The sequence below is a fragment of the Neomonachus schauinslandi genome, chromosome 1 (genome assembly GCF_002201575.2).
Source record: "Neomonachus schauinslandi chromosome 1, ASM220157v2, whole genome shotgun sequence".
NCBI classification, from domain to species: Eukaryota; Metazoa; Chordata; class Mammalia; order Carnivora; family Phocidae; genus Neomonachus; species Neomonachus schauinslandi.
This window is the reverse complement of record NC_058403.1, coordinates 11210606-11227612: the sequence shown is the minus strand read 5'-3', so window position 1 is coordinate 11227612 and position 17007 is coordinate 11210606. Positions and strand designations below refer to the sequence as shown.

The 17007-nt window shown below is 43.1% G+C and overlaps 1 protein-coding gene across 4 annotated transcripts in view; it reads right to left on the bottom strand.

Annotated features, from left to right (window-relative positions):
- The window catches only part of CRYZL1 (crystallin zeta like 1), a 39084-nt gene extending 31822 nt beyond the window's left edge, over window positions 1–7262 (bottom strand). For 2 of the 4 annotated variants that reach the window (XM_021677984.2, XM_021677986.1), the window contains exons 1-2: window positions 6660–6704; window positions 4607–4692 (exon numbers count right to left, since the gene is read on the bottom strand). Coding sequence is in view for 1 of the 4 variants with exons in the window: in XM_044913513.1 (XP_044769448.1) it covers window positions 6660–6758 (99 nt within the window). In the remaining 3 variants the exon portion in view is untranslated. Of the gene's footprint in view, window positions 1–4606; window positions 4693–6659; window positions 6792–7228 lie in introns of those variants that run through there. The other 2 variants (XM_044913513.1, XM_021677985.2) reach the window with 2 other exon arrangements.
- Window positions 7263–17007: the final 9745 nt, after the last annotated feature.

The following is a 17007-nucleotide window of genomic DNA, read 5'->3' as shown; positions in this document are numbered from 1 at the left end:
AGAGAGAGAGAGAGAGAGGGAGAATCTTTAGCAGAAACACCGGGCTCGATCCCACAACCCTGAGATCATGATCTGAGCTGAAATCAAGACACTTAACTGACTGAGTCATCCAGTGTCCCAAAATAGCTTAATATTTAATATTTTATAAAATAAAAATATAAATTAAGATATATAATACTTACCATGACATTTCCAAGAATGAATGTCATGTAAAACTTCAAAATTATATGTTCACTGTAAACTTTGTGAAAAGTGCTACATAAAACTTTTAAATGAAAATAAACCTGTTTAGGGGTGCCTGGGTGGCTCAGTTGGTTGAGCGTCTGCCTTTGGCCCAGGTCATGATCCCGGGGTCCTGGGATGGAGGCCTGCATCAAGCCCCGCATCCAGCTCCCTGCTCAGCGGGAAGCCTGCTTCTCCCTCTCCCACTCGCCCTGCTTATGTTCCCTCTCTCGCTGTCTCTCTGTCAAATAAATAAATAAATTTTTTCAAAAAAGAAAATAAACCTGTTTAAAAACGAAGGCTAGGCATGCCTGGGTGGCTCAGTCATTAAGCCTCTGCCTTCAGCTCAAGTCATGATTCCAGGGTCCTGGGATTGAGCCCCGTGTTGGGCTCCTTGCTCAGCGGGAAGCCTGCTTCTCCCTCTCCCACTCCCCCTGCTTGTGTTCCCTCTCTCGCTGTGTCTCTCTCTGTCAAATAAATAAATAAAATCTTAAAAAAAATAAAAACGAAGGCTAATATGCCCTATAAAAAGAATAGATTTTATATTTTTTTCAAGTACATCAGATTTTAAATATATTTGACAGAAGTCCACAACTTGAGAATTATGTCTTTAATACTTTAAATTTTTACAATGGTCACACATTAGACCTATTAAAAAATCTGGAGAAACAAATATCAAGACACCTAATTTAGGGGTGCCTGGCTGGCTAAGTCAGTGGAGCATGCGACTCCTGATCTCGGATTGTGAGTTCAAGCCCTATGTTAGGTGTAGAGATTACTTAAAAATAAAATCTTAAGAAAAAAAATCTTAAAAGACACCTTTATTTTTTTTTTTTGAGATTTATTTATTTATTTGAGAAAGAGAGAGAGAGAGACCGCATGAATGGTGGGGAGGGACAGAGGGTGAAGTGGACTCCCGGCTGAGCAGGGAGCCCCATGCAGGGCTCCATCCCAGGACCCTGGGATCATGACCTGAGCCAAAGGCAGAAGCTTAAGTGACTGAACCACCTAGGCACCCAGACACCTGTTTTAAATAATTTTTGGTGCAAAGAAGAAACACTTGAATATAACGCTTCAAGAAAGCAGTTAATAAAAATACTGATCTTTAGGGGCGCCTGGGTGGCTCAGTCGTTAAGCGTCTGCCTTCGGCTCAGGTCATGATCTCAGGGTCCTGGGATTGAGCCCGGCATCGGGCTCCTCTGCTCAGCGGGAAGCCTGCTTCTCCCTCTCCCACTCCCCCTGCTTGTGTTCCCTCTCTCGCTGTGTCTCTCTGTCAAATAAATAAAATCTTTAAAAAAAAAAAAATACTGATCTTTAAAGGGATTTCTAAAAAACCAATGCGAAGAAACTTTGAATGGTTTCATTTTCGTTATAACAGCAATGTAAATGCCATTTGCTCTTCTGCTACTTAATCTCTCATCTATTAATAATTGTAAGTAAAACCTCTACAGATTATTCCTTATCTACACTTCCAGACCAAAAGTGTTCTGAGAGTATCAGATCTACCTCAAATTCAACAGACATAAAACTGGAGTCATCTTGGGGCACTTAGGTACTCAGGCAACCAACTCTTGATTTCAGTTCAGGTCATTATCTGGGGTTGTGGGATAGAGCCCTGCATCCAGCTCTGCACTCTGCAGAGTCTGCTTGTCCCTCTCCCTCTGCTCCTCCCCCCACTCTCTCTCTCCCTCTAAAAATAAATGAAATCTTTTTTTTTCCAAGATTTTTATTTATTTGAAAGGGAGAGAGAGCCTGAGCAGGGAGGAGGGGCAGAGGGAGAAGCAGGCTCCCCACTGAGCTGGGAACCTGACATGGGACTTGATCCCAGGACCCTAGGATCATGACCTGAACCAAAGGCAGACGCTTAACTGACTGAGCCCCCAGGTACACAATAAATAAAATCTTAAAAAAACAAAACAAAACTGGATTCACCTTTTCCCAAAACAAGATTTTGTGGTACTACTCTTCAGTCATCAAGGATATTTTAGAGCCTATCATCATTCCTTCCTCTGTATTAAGTTATTGACCCAAGTTTCCTTTTTCTTTATGATGTCCTGGCTCACCTGTTTACTTTTGGTTTTGATGGGTGTTAGCACAAGTTATGTGCTAATATTGCCATGCCTCAGGTCTCAGCTATGGCCACACACTGCTGAGTGGCTTCATTTCCTCCCCTCACCCAATCCATCTATGGAAAACTTAATTCCTGAAAGTCCAAACTCTTACATGCTCACATTTCTATTAGTCCCCAATGCCAACTTTGCAATACTGTGGCCACATGGGGTCAGGATTCAGTTATAATAGTTCTAACCCACCCTCTTTTTAAGGAAATCGAGGATATATTGTCAAGCAGTAGGCTACAGAAAAAAACATGAAGTCAGCACTAAAATGTGGTCCCATATATTCATCATCATGCCAGGATTGGTGCACAACATTATTATACTAGCCGGCTGGACTGTGAGGGGGTAACTCTTCTGTTATATTGAAGAAGTGACTTAATATTAAGTTTTAGCAATGTTCTTAATCTGTGAGAATTTTCATACATATCCACATATCAGATAAAGAAATATGTCAAACCACATGCTCAATTATTTGGTTAAAAAATTTGGTTAGCATAATCAAAGTAACTAGCTGGAGGTTTGGTTCAAATGTCATTATGTTGCGGGTTGTGGAGAATGGTAGTCCTAACTAGATAAGCTTCCTCTGCTGCTGCTGCTTTTTTTTTTTTTTTAAAGATTTTATTTATTTATTTGAGAGAGAAAGACAGTGAAAGAAAGCATGATCAGGGGGAGGGAGAGGGAGAAACATTCGCTGAGCATGGAGCCTGATTTAAACAGAGGCTGGATACACATTTACAATGGCTTCATAAACGCAATTCAAGCATCAGTTGGAGAGGATGGGGGATATGATGACCATATTAAAGCTACAGCCTCTTCTGATTATGCAATGGTGTGATGTGATGAATGACCTTTTCCCCTTTATGCTAGCTTAACACTGGGACAATGCAGGTGGTGATGAGGGAAATAAGCAACTTGAGGAATCCTTTCTAAATCTCTACCACACTCTCCCTTCTCCAGCTGATTTAACAATCATTTTTTAACTAACATTATTGCAGTTTGTAAATGCTTATTTAATTTTCCAATCCACTATAGGATCTTAAGAAACCATTTCTTGCTCCAGAAGCAAAAAAGGATTTGTAATTTTGATTAAATATTTACTAGTCAATCCACAATGAAGAGAAAATAATTCACAAGATGTGTATTTCTTACAATGTAGAAATAGAAAATAGAAATGTATTTCTTACAATGTAAATATTTTGCAAAATATCATATTTTAGCATGTGTAGATATGTGTATTTTTGCTCTTCTAATCATAAAACTCATCTTAGCTCAGCATAGTACCGTTCAGTGGGCCTAGAAACATCATAATGTTGTCTTTGAAATATTCAATGTAAAGTTCACAGGAGCAAGTATTATTTTTAAGAATAGTAGTAATAATAAAAAGATGTAACCACAAACAAAACCAAAAAAACACTGTAACTCCACAGTGAAATATTTTAAGAATTTCCAAGCTTTCCTATTCCTCTTTGTTCAGGGAGGTACACAAATGCATCAAGACACATTACTGCCCAGGATACAGTACTGGGGAATTAATATCTTTTATTTATAATACAGCACGTGGGTGGCTCAGTCGGTTAAGCCTCCAACTCTTGGTTTCAGCTCAGGTCATGATCTTGGGGTCGTGAGATGGAGCCCCAAGTTGGGCTCCGAGCTCAGTGCAGAGTCCGCTTGTCCCTCTTCTTCTGCTTCTACCTGTGTGCTTGCTCTCTCTCTCAAATAAATTTAAAAAAATTTTTTTTAAAAAGAAAGATTAATAATATAGCATAGAGATGGCTCAGTCAGTAGAGCATGCAAATTTTTTTTTTTTAAGACTTTACTTATTTTAGATCTAGATAGAGAGCAGGAGCAGGGGGAGAGGGACAAGCTGACTCTGTGCTGAGCGCAGAGCCCAACGCGAGGCTCCATCCCACCCTTCTGAGACCACAACCCGAGCCAAAATCAAGAGTCGGACACTCAACCAGCTGAGCCCCCCAGGTGCCCCTAGAGCATGAGACTCTTGATCTTGGGGTCCTGAATTCACGCCCTATGTAGGGCTAGAGCTTATTTTAAAATATATATATATATAGCATGGAATATTTATAATACTACCAAAATATGTCACTCCAACTGATAGGCAAATTGACCTTGAGGAAACCCTCTCTGTTTCAAGTCAGAACATTTCATCTGCCATAAACTGGAGCAGAGGCATCAATGAAGTGAAATTATTGATTAAAAAATAATAATCATACAACTGCAGTGGTTGACAGGATTTAGAAGTCAAAACTGACCTGAGTTTGAATCCTGGTTCTCCTACTTACCGGCTGTATGGCTTTAGGCTACTAAATTTTAACCTTCTAGACCTTAGATTCCATATCTACAAAATATAATAGCAGTTATCTCCAAGGGTTGTTGTAAAGATGAAGCAATACAAGCAAAGCACTCAGTACAAGTACCCAGCACAAAATAACCGTTCAGTAAGTGTTGGATATTTTTGCTATTATTTCCGCCAACTGGGCAGAGAACCTCTCTAAACTAATTCCCAGGCCCATCTCACAGAGCAGCAAAGGGTTTGATCACATGCAACTGTTCCAGCTTTAACACCTTTTAATTTCTGCAGGGGGCACCGAGATCATCTGGACCTGCACTGGCCAATAACAGCAGCGACTAGTCCACAGGTGGCTAAGGAACATTTGAACTGGGTCTAGATATAACTAAGACGTGTTGTCAAGGTAAAACACACACTCGATTTCAAAGACGCTATAAGGAAAAAAAAAAAAAAAAAAGAACTGGGGCGCCTAGCTGGCTCAGTCTGTAGAGCAGTTGATTCTTGATCACGGGATTGTGAGTTCAAGCTCCATGTTGGGTGTAGAGCTTACTTAAAAAAAAAAAAAAAAACTAATAAATACACGAATTTATAATATTTCAATTTTAAAGTATTTGATTATGGGTTGAAATGATAAATTTTGGATATATTGGGTTAAACGAAACATTGTGAAAATTTATTTCCCGTGTTTCTTTTCTTTTTTTTTAAGATTTTATTTATTTATTTGACAGTGAGAGACACAGCGAGAGAGAGAACACAAGCAGGGGGAGTGGGAGAGGGAGAAGCAGGCTTCCCGCTGAGCAGGGAGCCCGATGCGGGGCTCGATCCCAGGATCCTGGGATCATGACCTGAGCCCAAGGCAGACGCTTAACGACTGAGCCACCCAGGCGCCCCTCTTTTCATGTTTTTTTTTTTTTTTTTTAAAGATTTTATTTATTTATTTGACAGAGACATAGCGAGAGAGGGAACACAAGCAGGGGGAGTAGGAGAGGAAGAAGCAGGCCTCCCAGCGGAGCAGGGAGCCCGATGGGGGGCTGATCCCAGGGTCCCGGGATCAGGACCTGAGCCGAAGGCAGACGCTCAACGACTGAGCCACCCAGGCGCCCCTCTTTTCATGTTTTTTAATGTGGCTACCAGAAAACTTAAAATTAAGTGCCCCGCATTATATTTGTATTGAGCAGAGCTGATGTAGAACACCCTGCTACTCAGAATGTAGACTAGCAGTCACCGGGAGGTTGTGAGAAATGCAGAGTCTCGGGCTCCGCCCAGCCCTACAAATTCAGCATCTGCACTTCAACATGATTCTGAGGTGATTGTCACGCATAGCTCCAGAGTTTCTCGCTGTTTATCTTTTTTTTTTTTTAAAGATTTTATTTATTTATTTGACAGAGAGAGAAACAGCGAGAGAGGGAACACAAGCAAGGGGAGTGGGAGAGGGAGAAGCAGGCTTCCCGCAGAGCAGGGAGTCCGATGCGGGGCTCGACCCCAGGACCCCAGGATCATGACCTGAGCCGAAGGCAGACGCTTAACGACTGAGCCACTCAGGCGCCCCTCTCGCTGTTTATCTTAAGAGGGCAAACCTGGCCGTATAATCATGTAAATGAGAATACCCTTGCTTTAGGTAATTGTTCACCGAAAAAGGAAAGTGAAGGGGGGGAAAAGCGGTGGCAGAGAAGGAGTACGGAAGAAAAGAAACTCAGATTATAGGAACAACAACAAAAGCTGGGGACAAAAATCCAACCTGGGAGATTCAGTGGAAGGGAACGTCGACTTTTGGTTCTATAAATGTAGAGGGAGATGCAAACTGAGCTAAAACCTACAATCAAAACCTCTAAGGACCAGAAAATCGTCAGTCAAGTCCTTGCCGCCCCTCAGCTAAGCTAGGCCCGGGCCTGAGGGGGTCTGGGGTTGGGGTGCAACACCAACCACCATTCACCCTAGGGTTGCACGGTTCCGCGAGGCGCCCAAAGCCCAAAGCCCCGCTTCCCAAGACACAGAACCCGGGTCTAGGAGCTCACCTGCCTCCGAGCCGCCCCAACGGCCTGCGTCTTCCCCACCGCCACCTTGGAGTCCTTTTGCAGAGGGCCCGCCCCCGCTGGCCCAAGCGCTGCTCCCATTGGTCAGGCTGCTCGTCACTCCTGGACCGGAGGCTGTGGAGAACGCCATAGCAACCGAACTCGGAACTACATCTCCCGGAATGCACCGCCCGGAGGAGAAGCGTCGCGCCAGGGGCTACCAATAAATGGGCGAAATTGTAGTCTCCCGGATAGGTTCCGTTTTATGCAAATTTCTATTAAAGACCACACCCTTCCTCATTCCAACCGTTTGCCCTACCGCCGTCCCTAGACTGTAACCCGCGTCTTTTTCGCCTCTACGTTGTTCTCTCCTTTAAAACCTTTTGTAACTAATGTAGCTGAGTGCATCCTAACTAGTGCCTCGCACGACAACGGACAGATGCACCAAAACCATGGAACAAAATCTCCATAAGCCCCGTCAGGGAAATCTCAGACCAGAAGCTTTTGGTTACGCCTTCTGGGAAGGGGGTGGGGAGAAAAGTCCGTCCTAGTCCCACCCCCTTTGCGCTTGCTGATTGGTTAATTTGGCTGTCACTCCGTCCTTTTCCATTTTTTTTTAATTGCCCCCTCCCTCGTTCCTGCGGTGGGCGGGCGTAGCGGTAGGGGGCGGTGAGGGGGTGCGGGCCTCTTCTTCCGATTGGCCGACAGTTGGTTCCCACCCATCTGTGGGCGGAGATGGAGGGGTGGATGAGGGCGGGAGAGGCAGAGGAGGGAGAAGAGGAGATAGGTGGGAGCGAGGGAGCGAGGGAGGGAGCGAAGGAGGTAGAGAAGAGCGGAGGAGAGGGGAGGGAGCGCAGCTTGGTTGCTCCGTAGTACGGCGGCTCGCGAGGGAGAATCCCGAGCGGGCTCCGGGACGCACGGGCAGGCGGGCAGGCGGGCGGGGATGGTGTGCGGGGCTGCGGCTCCTGCGTCCCTCCCCGCGGCGAGTGAGCTGCACTGATTTGTCCCTGGGGCGGCAGCGCGGACCCGCCTGGAGATGAGGTGAGGGGCGGGCTGGACGGCGGCGGCCAGGACGGGGAGGCGGCGGGGGGCGGGGGTCGGCGCGGGGGTCGGCGCGATGGCCGCCCGGGGCGCCCGTCCCCCGGGCCATCGCGCGTCCCTCGGGCCGCCCTTCAGCCTTTGCCGCGCGCCCGGGAGGCGCGGCACCGGCCACCCCTGCGCCTCGTCCTTCCCCATCCTCCCGGGGGTGGCAGCGGGGCGGCCTCTTGACCGGCTGATCCGCGTCGGGAGGCCGGGACGCCGCGGCCGGCCGAGGGGGTGGCGGCCGCTGGACGGGCTTCGGGCTGAATGGGCGTCCGCAGCCCTGGCTGGCCGAGTGGGGTCCCTCCCTCCCCAGGGGGCGTGGGGGCGGTCGGCCCTTCCAGGGCTGACCTCGCTGCCCTCGGCCGCCTGAGCGTGGCGGGCTGGCCAAGCCTCGCCTCCCCGCCAGCCTCTCGGGGATCCGGAGCTCGCGGGGAGCGGCATCGCGCCGCCCGCCTCTCCCTCGGGCCTCGAGTCCCCGGCTCATCTCTTTTTCTCTGTCGTGTGCCTGCAAAATCCCTGTCAGTGAAGGGCAGTCAATGCCGTTTCGTCCCGCCGGGGCTGACTCTGATGGTATTTAACAGAAAGCGGCTTTCCTTTAGGTGGGAGCGCGTCCCCGGGGTCTGCCGCTTCTCCTTCCCTTTTTACGCACAGACGCGGTCTTATGGTGTGGACCCAGCGCACAATTGCGGTCTCTTCTTGCTTCAATGAGGAAATGTAATCAGAATCCCCAGGAAAGGGAAACTGACGAGGAATGGGTTGCACCTTCCTTTACTTCTGTTTTCCTTTGGATTAGAAAACAACTTCGCAGATAACACTTCCTATGGGCATCTTTTGTTGTGATTCAGACTAAAGAAGGCTTTGCTTTTGAAAAAATAAATTAGCGTCTTTTTCTGTTGCGTGGGCGGCTATGGAGATTTTTTGATAGCCTCTTAATACAAAAGTTTCCTTTAAAACTTTGTCATCATCAGTGCTATTCTGGAGGCAGCACCAGCCTGAAATTTTAAATATATGCGCACTCCGGACAGATGTGTTTCTTTGTGCTTATCTCCTGGATCCTACTCTTGCTATTTCCGTGGTCAAACGTACAAATAATATAAGCAAGTACAATAAGAAGAACAGATAATAAAAACATACCATACAGACAGATGCATCTGGAAAACCTCAATTCCGTTAACGGAGAGGCAATGTTACTAATCCCTTTGAACGCATGAAGAACAGGTTCAGAGATCTCATGGATTAGGTAGTGGACAGGATCTGAGGTTAGGAACTGGGGCCAGGACCAGCAGGCCAGCTGGTTTGTGAAGTGCTACTCTTAACCTCTAAAATGGGAGGGATGTGTTTGTTGGATACCTTAATTTTTAGATGATTTAAGGTGCAGAAACTTAAAACCCTCCCTTAAAGTTAGGATTTCTACCTGTCTATCTCTGAGAACAAAATGCTATGTTTTTCCTTAAAATTTTTTTTCTAGTTTACATGACACAGTTATGTTGTACTGGTGGGTGTTTGCTTATTATAACTAAAAATGCACAGAATTATAATATGGAAGGGAATTTTTTCTGTAGGAGGTTGGTAAAGAACCCAGGAACTTTTAAGTAATCTAAATTGGAAATGAGGGATACTAATTTAGTGGTGGCATTAAAACTATTTAAAACTAATTGAAGTAGCTCCACTAAGGAGCATTTCTGATAGATTTTTTTTTAATGGTATTTCTTTATCTAAGAATGTATCTGTTGAAATTGCTGAGGCACATGGCACCTTCACAATACTCTATTATTATTATTCTGCCTGAGTAGGAGAGGAAATGAACAAATTTTTGATGTACTTTGGAACCCTGTGGATTGTTCAGATACTAAGCATTGTGAAATAGGGCATAAAATGAGTGGTAGCAAGTTAGTTCTGTGAACTGTTTGTCCCTCTTAGCATTTTTTTTTTTTTTGCAGTTGACTAGAAATTTCCTTTTTCTTAATGATTGTCTCTTCTGTTGGTAGAACTCAGGTTCATCTTTTCACCAAATGCCTAGATTGAGGCAAATTCAAATCTCCCATAAGACGTAAAGGAGGAGGTGCTGGTAAATTGCTCCATTCTTACTCATCTTTTTAAATTTGCTAGATTTGTGAATTATACAGAGCTAATTACAGGAGGGTTGGGTTTATGTTACTCAGTTCAAATTCCACTGCCACAGAGCTATTCTCTTCTGAATAATCATTTTATTCTGAATGGCTCCACTTACTGGTGGGTTTCTCAAAGTTTGGACCTCAGATCACTTAGATCAGCATTAAGTGAGGTTCATGTTAAAAATAGAGGGTTTTGGGGGCACCTGGGGGGCTCAGTCGGTTAAGCCTCTGCCTTTGGCTCAGGTCATGATCCCAGGGTCCTGGGATCAAGCCCCGCATAGGGCTCCCTGCTCCGTGGGAAGCCTGCTTCTCCCTGTCTCACTCCCCCTGATTGTGTTCCCTCTCTCCTGTCTCTCTCTCTGTCAAATAAATAAATAAAATCTTTAAAATAAATAAATAAATAAAAATAGAGGGTTTTTGTCACCTCACCTGAGAATCAGACTCCTGGAGGTGGGGCCCTGGAATCGGTTTTTTAAACAAGTTCTCCAGGAATTTCTCCTGGGATAGTCAAGTTAGAGGCCACGGGCGCTGTGCCTCCTTCTCGCCGAGCATCTCCTCAGACCATCTCCTGAAATGGACAGCAGATATTTTAAGTAACAGACCAAGTTTTATACCTTAGGCTGCTAATAAAAATCTGACTATAACCTTCAGATATATAATGCACCTATAATAAAGGTTTCAGAAGAGCAGAGATTTTGGCTCATCATTCTATCTCCAGTGCCTAGAATAGTGCCTGGAGGAACTCCATTAAATATTTATAAGTGAGTAACATGGCAATGAGGCCACATTTTAAAACCTTTTCTTGTAAAATTAATCTTATTACTTAGTCACTGATTTTATAAATTAGGAGCCACATGTACTATGCCCGGTCATTTCTGTAAGTTTGGTTGGCTCTGAAAAAGAGAGAACCTTTCCCAAGCATAGCCTGCTCAAGGTGATTAAGCTGGAAAGAAGGCTCCTCTCAAAATACTGCTTAGAAAAAAAAAATACTACTTAGAGACTCAAAATGTAAATTTAAGTCACAGTGTAGTGGTAAATTACTATGTTATCACAATCTCAAAATACCATTTTTTAAGCTATGATAAGCCCAGATAATGCTGTAAAAATTGGTTTACAAAAAAATACAGAAAATTGGTATGTTTTCCAGTTTCATTTTTCATCCTAATAAAATATGACCTTCATTCCTTTCTGTCAGAATCCAATGTAGGGCCCCATAAATAACAGTTTCTGTTATATAGTTGAGGGTGCTGAACAGTTAGGAGTAAAATTTCTAGAAGATATTGGGTTTGACCCCACAGTCTGTGACTTTGATCTAGTCCCTTAACATTTCAATGTCTCAGTTTTTCCAGCTGAATGGGAATAATAATAGTAGGTTAAGTTTAAATACTTCAAAGTGCTTACATAAGTTTTTGAGATATGTTCATTCAATAAATGGTAATTATGATGATAAGGAATTGGGGTATATAAAGATATATCAAACTCAAAAACTAACCCATTTAATTCTTGTACTGCTGCACTTGATGGTAGAAATCCATCACCCAAAGTCTCTATTTCTTGATACTAAATATGTTTAATTTTTTTTTTAAAGATTTTTTTATTTATTTGACAGAGAGAGAGAGACAGCGAGAGAGGGAACACAAGCAGGGGGAGTGGGAGAGGGAGAACCAGGCTTCCCACGGAGAAGGGAGCCTGATGCGGGGCTCGATCCTAGGACCCTGGGATCATGACCTGAGCCGAAGGCAGATGCTTAACGACTGAGCCACCAGGCGCTCCTAAATATGTATAATTTTTAATTGGATAACTAACCATTAAACGTATCTAATAGACCATCAGGTATTATGTAAATAAAAGTTTTTTTCTAAATAAAGATAAATCTTGTCATCACTTTCAGCTTCATTGTATATTTCAGAACCAAACTGCTTATCAGTTCATATCCCTTGTATTTTATTTATTTTTTATTTTTTTATTTTTTTAAGATTTTATTTATTTGACAGAGAGAGAGAGAGAGCACAAGTAGGCAGAGAGGCAGGCAGAGGGAGAGGGAGAAGCAGACTCTCCACTGAGCAGGGAGCCCGACACGGCTCTCGATCCCAGGACCCCGGGATCATGACCTGAGCCGAAGGCAGCCACTCAACCGACTGAGCCACCCAGGCGCCCCTATCCCTTGTATTTTAAAGAATTGCATCTTTATGGTAGAAAAATTGAAATACAGAAAAGTAAAAACTATAAAATACTCATAAATCTACTACTTCAGTACATATCTCTCCAAACCCTGTTTTGTGTGTGCATGTGGCTTTTTATATACAATTTTTGGCAACAAATATGGGACTTGCCATACATGATTATTTTGTAACTTCTTTTTTGGCTTAACATGTTACCATGAATCTTTCCATGTCTATATTGTCAGTTATAATAGTTTAATAACTGAATAAGATTCCATTTTATATGTCTGTGATAATTTAACCAATTAATTTTTATCAGACATTAGTTTGTTTCCTTTTCCCCCACTGTTATAACTCTGCAGTGAGTATTTTCCTATGTACACATCTGTGTATACTTGTGAGATTTTTTTATTTCTGTAGGGTAAGTTTCTAGAAGTGGATTTGCAGGATCAAAGTACAGTACATGCTAAGTGTAAGATTTTTGATACATATTGCCATTTAGAAAGGTTGTAGCAATTTACATCCTTACAGTCCTGGCTGAGATTTCTGTTTTCTTCCCTCCTTCCTTTTTTTGGAATGACTTAACCAGTGACAAACCTAGTGAATTATTATTATTTTTAGGAAGAAGAAAGGGATGTTAATGTGATGTGTTCAGGAGTGTGATCTGGAAAGTCAAAATTCGTACACCAATAATAGTGATAGCTAACATTTAGCAAGTCCTTTTGCACCCTTTGATAAACACTAACTCACTCAGTCTTCATAAAACTGTCCTTTTTTAGGTGAATATGCTTTGGAAACTGAGGTACCAGCAGTGAAGGAACTTAACCAGCAAGTGGCTGCCCAGCTGTGTACCTCCAGAGCCCAAATTTTCAGCTACAATGTGGCTGGACTGCCCATTCCCTGGACACAATTTATAGGCATTAGGGCATTTTTACATTCCTGATTTCAGTTTTGGAGTAACCTAGAGGTTCCCTGATGTGTATTAATTTACAGATTTGAGTCCCTCTCATTGAGAAGTGAGTTGTGTAAGTTAGCTCACAAATAAGCCTTGTCTGCTGTCTAGCATTCATCTCTCAAAGCAGCTTGTTATCCTTTCCAATGTGGTGGTTTTCCTAAAGTGCCTCTGCATGAAAAGCAGGGTTAGAGTCCCAGAGAAGACTAGTGAAATTTGAAAAGGCAGCTCACTTGTAATGTGTGGCCTTGCCTTGGAAAGGACTACATGTGGATGTATGATGAGCGAGACGGCTGGGAGTCTGTCCAAACATTCCCACATTGGCCAGTTTGGAGATTTGAAGCGGCCTGTGGAAGCTCACTGCAGGAATGTGAAGTCCTCACTGGAGAGAGACGTCACGGATCCATTGGGAGATTGTTAAAAAAAAAAAAAAAAAAAACCCAAAACCTTCTATTAATAAATGTGATGGTACAATATCATTAACATTTTGTTGCCCTCTTAACAAGGTGAATTTGAAACAGGTTAATCTATTTGAATTCATCAGTGCTCTTTTGACCTTTTTCTAGTAGAATTAGTAATCGGCTGCTTATCTTACTAGCTTATTGCCCAGAGAGAGCATTGGTGACATTGTTTGGGCTTAAGCTCTCTGGCCTGAGTTTGCTTCTGCTGAGATAGGACTGTCACAGCTCAGTTTTAAGCTGGTCGCTAAAACCCATTCTCACTGTTGCATGGTGTGGGGCTCCACCAAGGTTGTGTGTGTACTGAGTACCCTTCACTCTTGGTGGAGTGGTAGAGCCAGGAGTTGAACTGAGGGGTGTCATGGAGTTTTGGATTCAGCGGAATAGGACTGTGAAATTAACAAGGTCATAGCAGTTGGTCAGTAGTTGTTGTTGTTTTTTATCCTTGGTGGTTAAAATTGAACATCCTCTCCTTAATACAGGAGGCCAGTGCTTTTGATCCTCCTGCTTTTTTTTTTTTTTTTAAGATTTTATTTGACAGAGAGAGACAGCAAGAGAGGCAACACAAGCAGGGGGAGTGGGTAGAAGCAGGCTTCCTGCTGAGTAGGGAGCCGGATGTGGGGCTGGATCCCAGGACCCTGGGACCATGACCTGAGCCGAAGGCAGATGCTTAACGACTGAGCCACCCAGGCGCCCCTGATCCTCTTGCTTTAATGGGCATTTTGCCTTGTTTTTTTGTCAGTGATGGTCTTGTTCATCCTTGCATCTTGCCTGCAAGTCCGCCTGGTGACTGGTGGTAAGGATTTGCGAGACATGGATACAGCTCATGGAAATGAATGCAGCCAAGTGGCTTTTAGTCCCATGCTTTAACCAACCTAGTTAAGGAGGACACTGATTCTTTAAAGATTTTATTTACTTATTTGAGAGAGAGCGAGAGAGAGGGCATGCTTGCATGTGCATGCATGGGTGGAGGGGCAGAGGAAGAGGGAGAGAGAATCCCAAGCAGACTCCATGCTGAGCGGGGAGCCCGAGGTAGGCTCCATCTCAGGACCCTGAGACCATGACCTAGAGCTGAAACCAAGAATCAAACGCTCAACCAACTGAGCCGCTCAGGTGCCCCAAGAAGGACACTGATTCTTATGATAAAAGCATTGGAAACAAGTTGCTGTGGGATCCATTTGTTTTGTCTTTGTGTGCATGCATGTATGTAGGGCTAATTATTTTTCTTTGAGGCAAATTTCCTGAGCAGTTATATTGTTCTAGCAAGGGCAGTGTTTTGTATTGTAAGCCGTTGTATAAACACATGCACCATTCCTGTATGTTATCTATAATAATAAGAGTCTGTTCATTGTGGATCCAGTGTTTTATAAAAATCCATTTCTGCTGTAAACTTAAGATAATAGATTTTGAAAACAAGTAATCTTTCAGTTTCTGGAATTATTTAAATTCAACTGCTCCATTCTGGCAGAATTGAAATATTCACCTTTTGGTCACTGACATATAACAGGCTAGTATAGCTGTACGGTGAGTATGAGAGAAAGCTTTAAAAATACCGATCAGTGGCCTTCCTGGTATATACCAAGTTTCACAGAGTAAAGGTCCCCTCTTTTATTTCTCTTCTCTCCTTTGCTTATGATAAATAATTACTATTAAAGAAAGTCAGTAAATGATAATAAAATTATTATAGGTAGTACTGCTTATTTCCAGATACCTTCAACACAGTCATTAGAATTGTTTTTTTTTTTTTTTAAAGATTTTTATTTACTTATTTGAGAGAGAGAGAATGAGAGACAGAGAGCACGAGAGGGAAGAGGGCAGAGGGGGAAGCAGACCCCCAGCTGAGCAGGGAGCCCGATGCGGGACTCGATCCTGGGACTCCAGGATCATGACCTGAGCCGAAGGCAGTCGCTTAACCAACTGAGCCACCCAGGTGCCCTAGAATTGTTTTAAAAATCTTTAATTGATTACAAAAATTGAGGAGCAAGTGAAGGTGGTAGAGAGGTTGCTAGAATGTAAGCTTCAGGAGGGCAGGGAGTTTTGTCTGGGTTGCTCACTGCTTTATCCCCAGGACCTTTATCCCCAGGACCTGGATGCTTAGCAGTTGCTTGTTGGCGTGTTGAGTAGATTAGTGTTCGGGGACCTGATTGTCTAGCGACCAGAGTCACCTAAGTTCCGTGAGTACTGGAGAGACAGGTGAGGAATAAAGGAGACAGGCTGGTTTGGATTTTATTCAAGCAGTAGAAGTAGGAAGCTAAGGTAAGTTTTAAGCAGGGGAGTCCCATGATTTGCTTTTGTCTGAAAACATCACTCTGGATGTCATGAGAGTGGGGGTGCCTTGTAGGAGAGCAAGAGAGAAATGTTGAATTGGCTCTACTTTCTGTCATCTGTGGATGTTGACGTTTCTACCTAGCCTTGTAGTTTTTCTTTACCATGAAGATACTCTGAGGTTTCAGAGATGGGGTGAGATGAATGGTGATTGGTGGTAGAAACTTTTTGAAGTTCTTGTAAGACTACTCTTAATATTGACCAAACCAAACCAAACAATGTAAAATAAAGATCAGGAATTATTTAACTTTTTAAGCATTAAGTGAATTGATTAACAGATTTCTGATAAAGATTGTTTATGTTTCTTGGTGAAAGAAACTTTAAATATAGGGAAGTGAATCCTTAAAATAGGTGTTTCATGAGTGTCTATAGGAGCTGTTCACTTTGAGGAAGATGTAATCTGTAAAATGCTGCTATTGTCTGTCCAAGCTAGTGTTTTAATTAGTATCAAAGGGAGGGAAATACTGCTGTAATTGTAACCTTACATTACTTCCTTAGTTCAGTTAGTTTTAAACCACAGTCATTATCTGTTATCTTTAGTTGTTTTAGTCTCATTAGATGAAGTGATACTGCAGTTGTGATTTGGTAATTTAAAAAATAACATGTGTTTTTCTCACTCCAAAAGCAATATGTGTTTATTGAAGGAAACTTTTGAAAATATAGATAAGGAAGAAAAAAGTGGACCTAGAATCTCACTATCCGGGGATAATGACCGTTCATACACTGTGAGAGGTCAGCCTGCTCAAATTTCTCAGCAGGTTGGGTATGTGAGCTTCTGAGTCTGGGAGACATGAGGGCATGCTAGGGACCTGGGCACTGAAGATGGTCCATAGATGGGGCAACCTGCGGCCAGTCAGCCTATTCATTCGTGGCCCTGGGAGGATGCATGTTGGTGTTACTATACCTTCTAGTTCTTCAAGAGAAGCTGGAAGTCTGGAAATACGGATTCAATATGAAATCTCCCAATTTTTATGTGGGCTACAATTTTTTATAAACACACTGGGATTCAAACAGAGCATACCCAAGGGCTGAATTCAATCTTCGTTGCCTTGCCAGTTTATAATCTCAGTACATACAGTCGTGTAGCCTGTGTTTTTCACTTAATATATTGGAATATATTCCAAGCCTCAATAGCCCACTGCTGCCCTCGTATGTTCCCCTCACCACGACTGGGTAAAACCATTTAAGAAAAATCTTTTTCTTAAGTTTTATTTGTTTTAACTTGGATTTTTTGCTACTACCAATGAGTTTGAACAC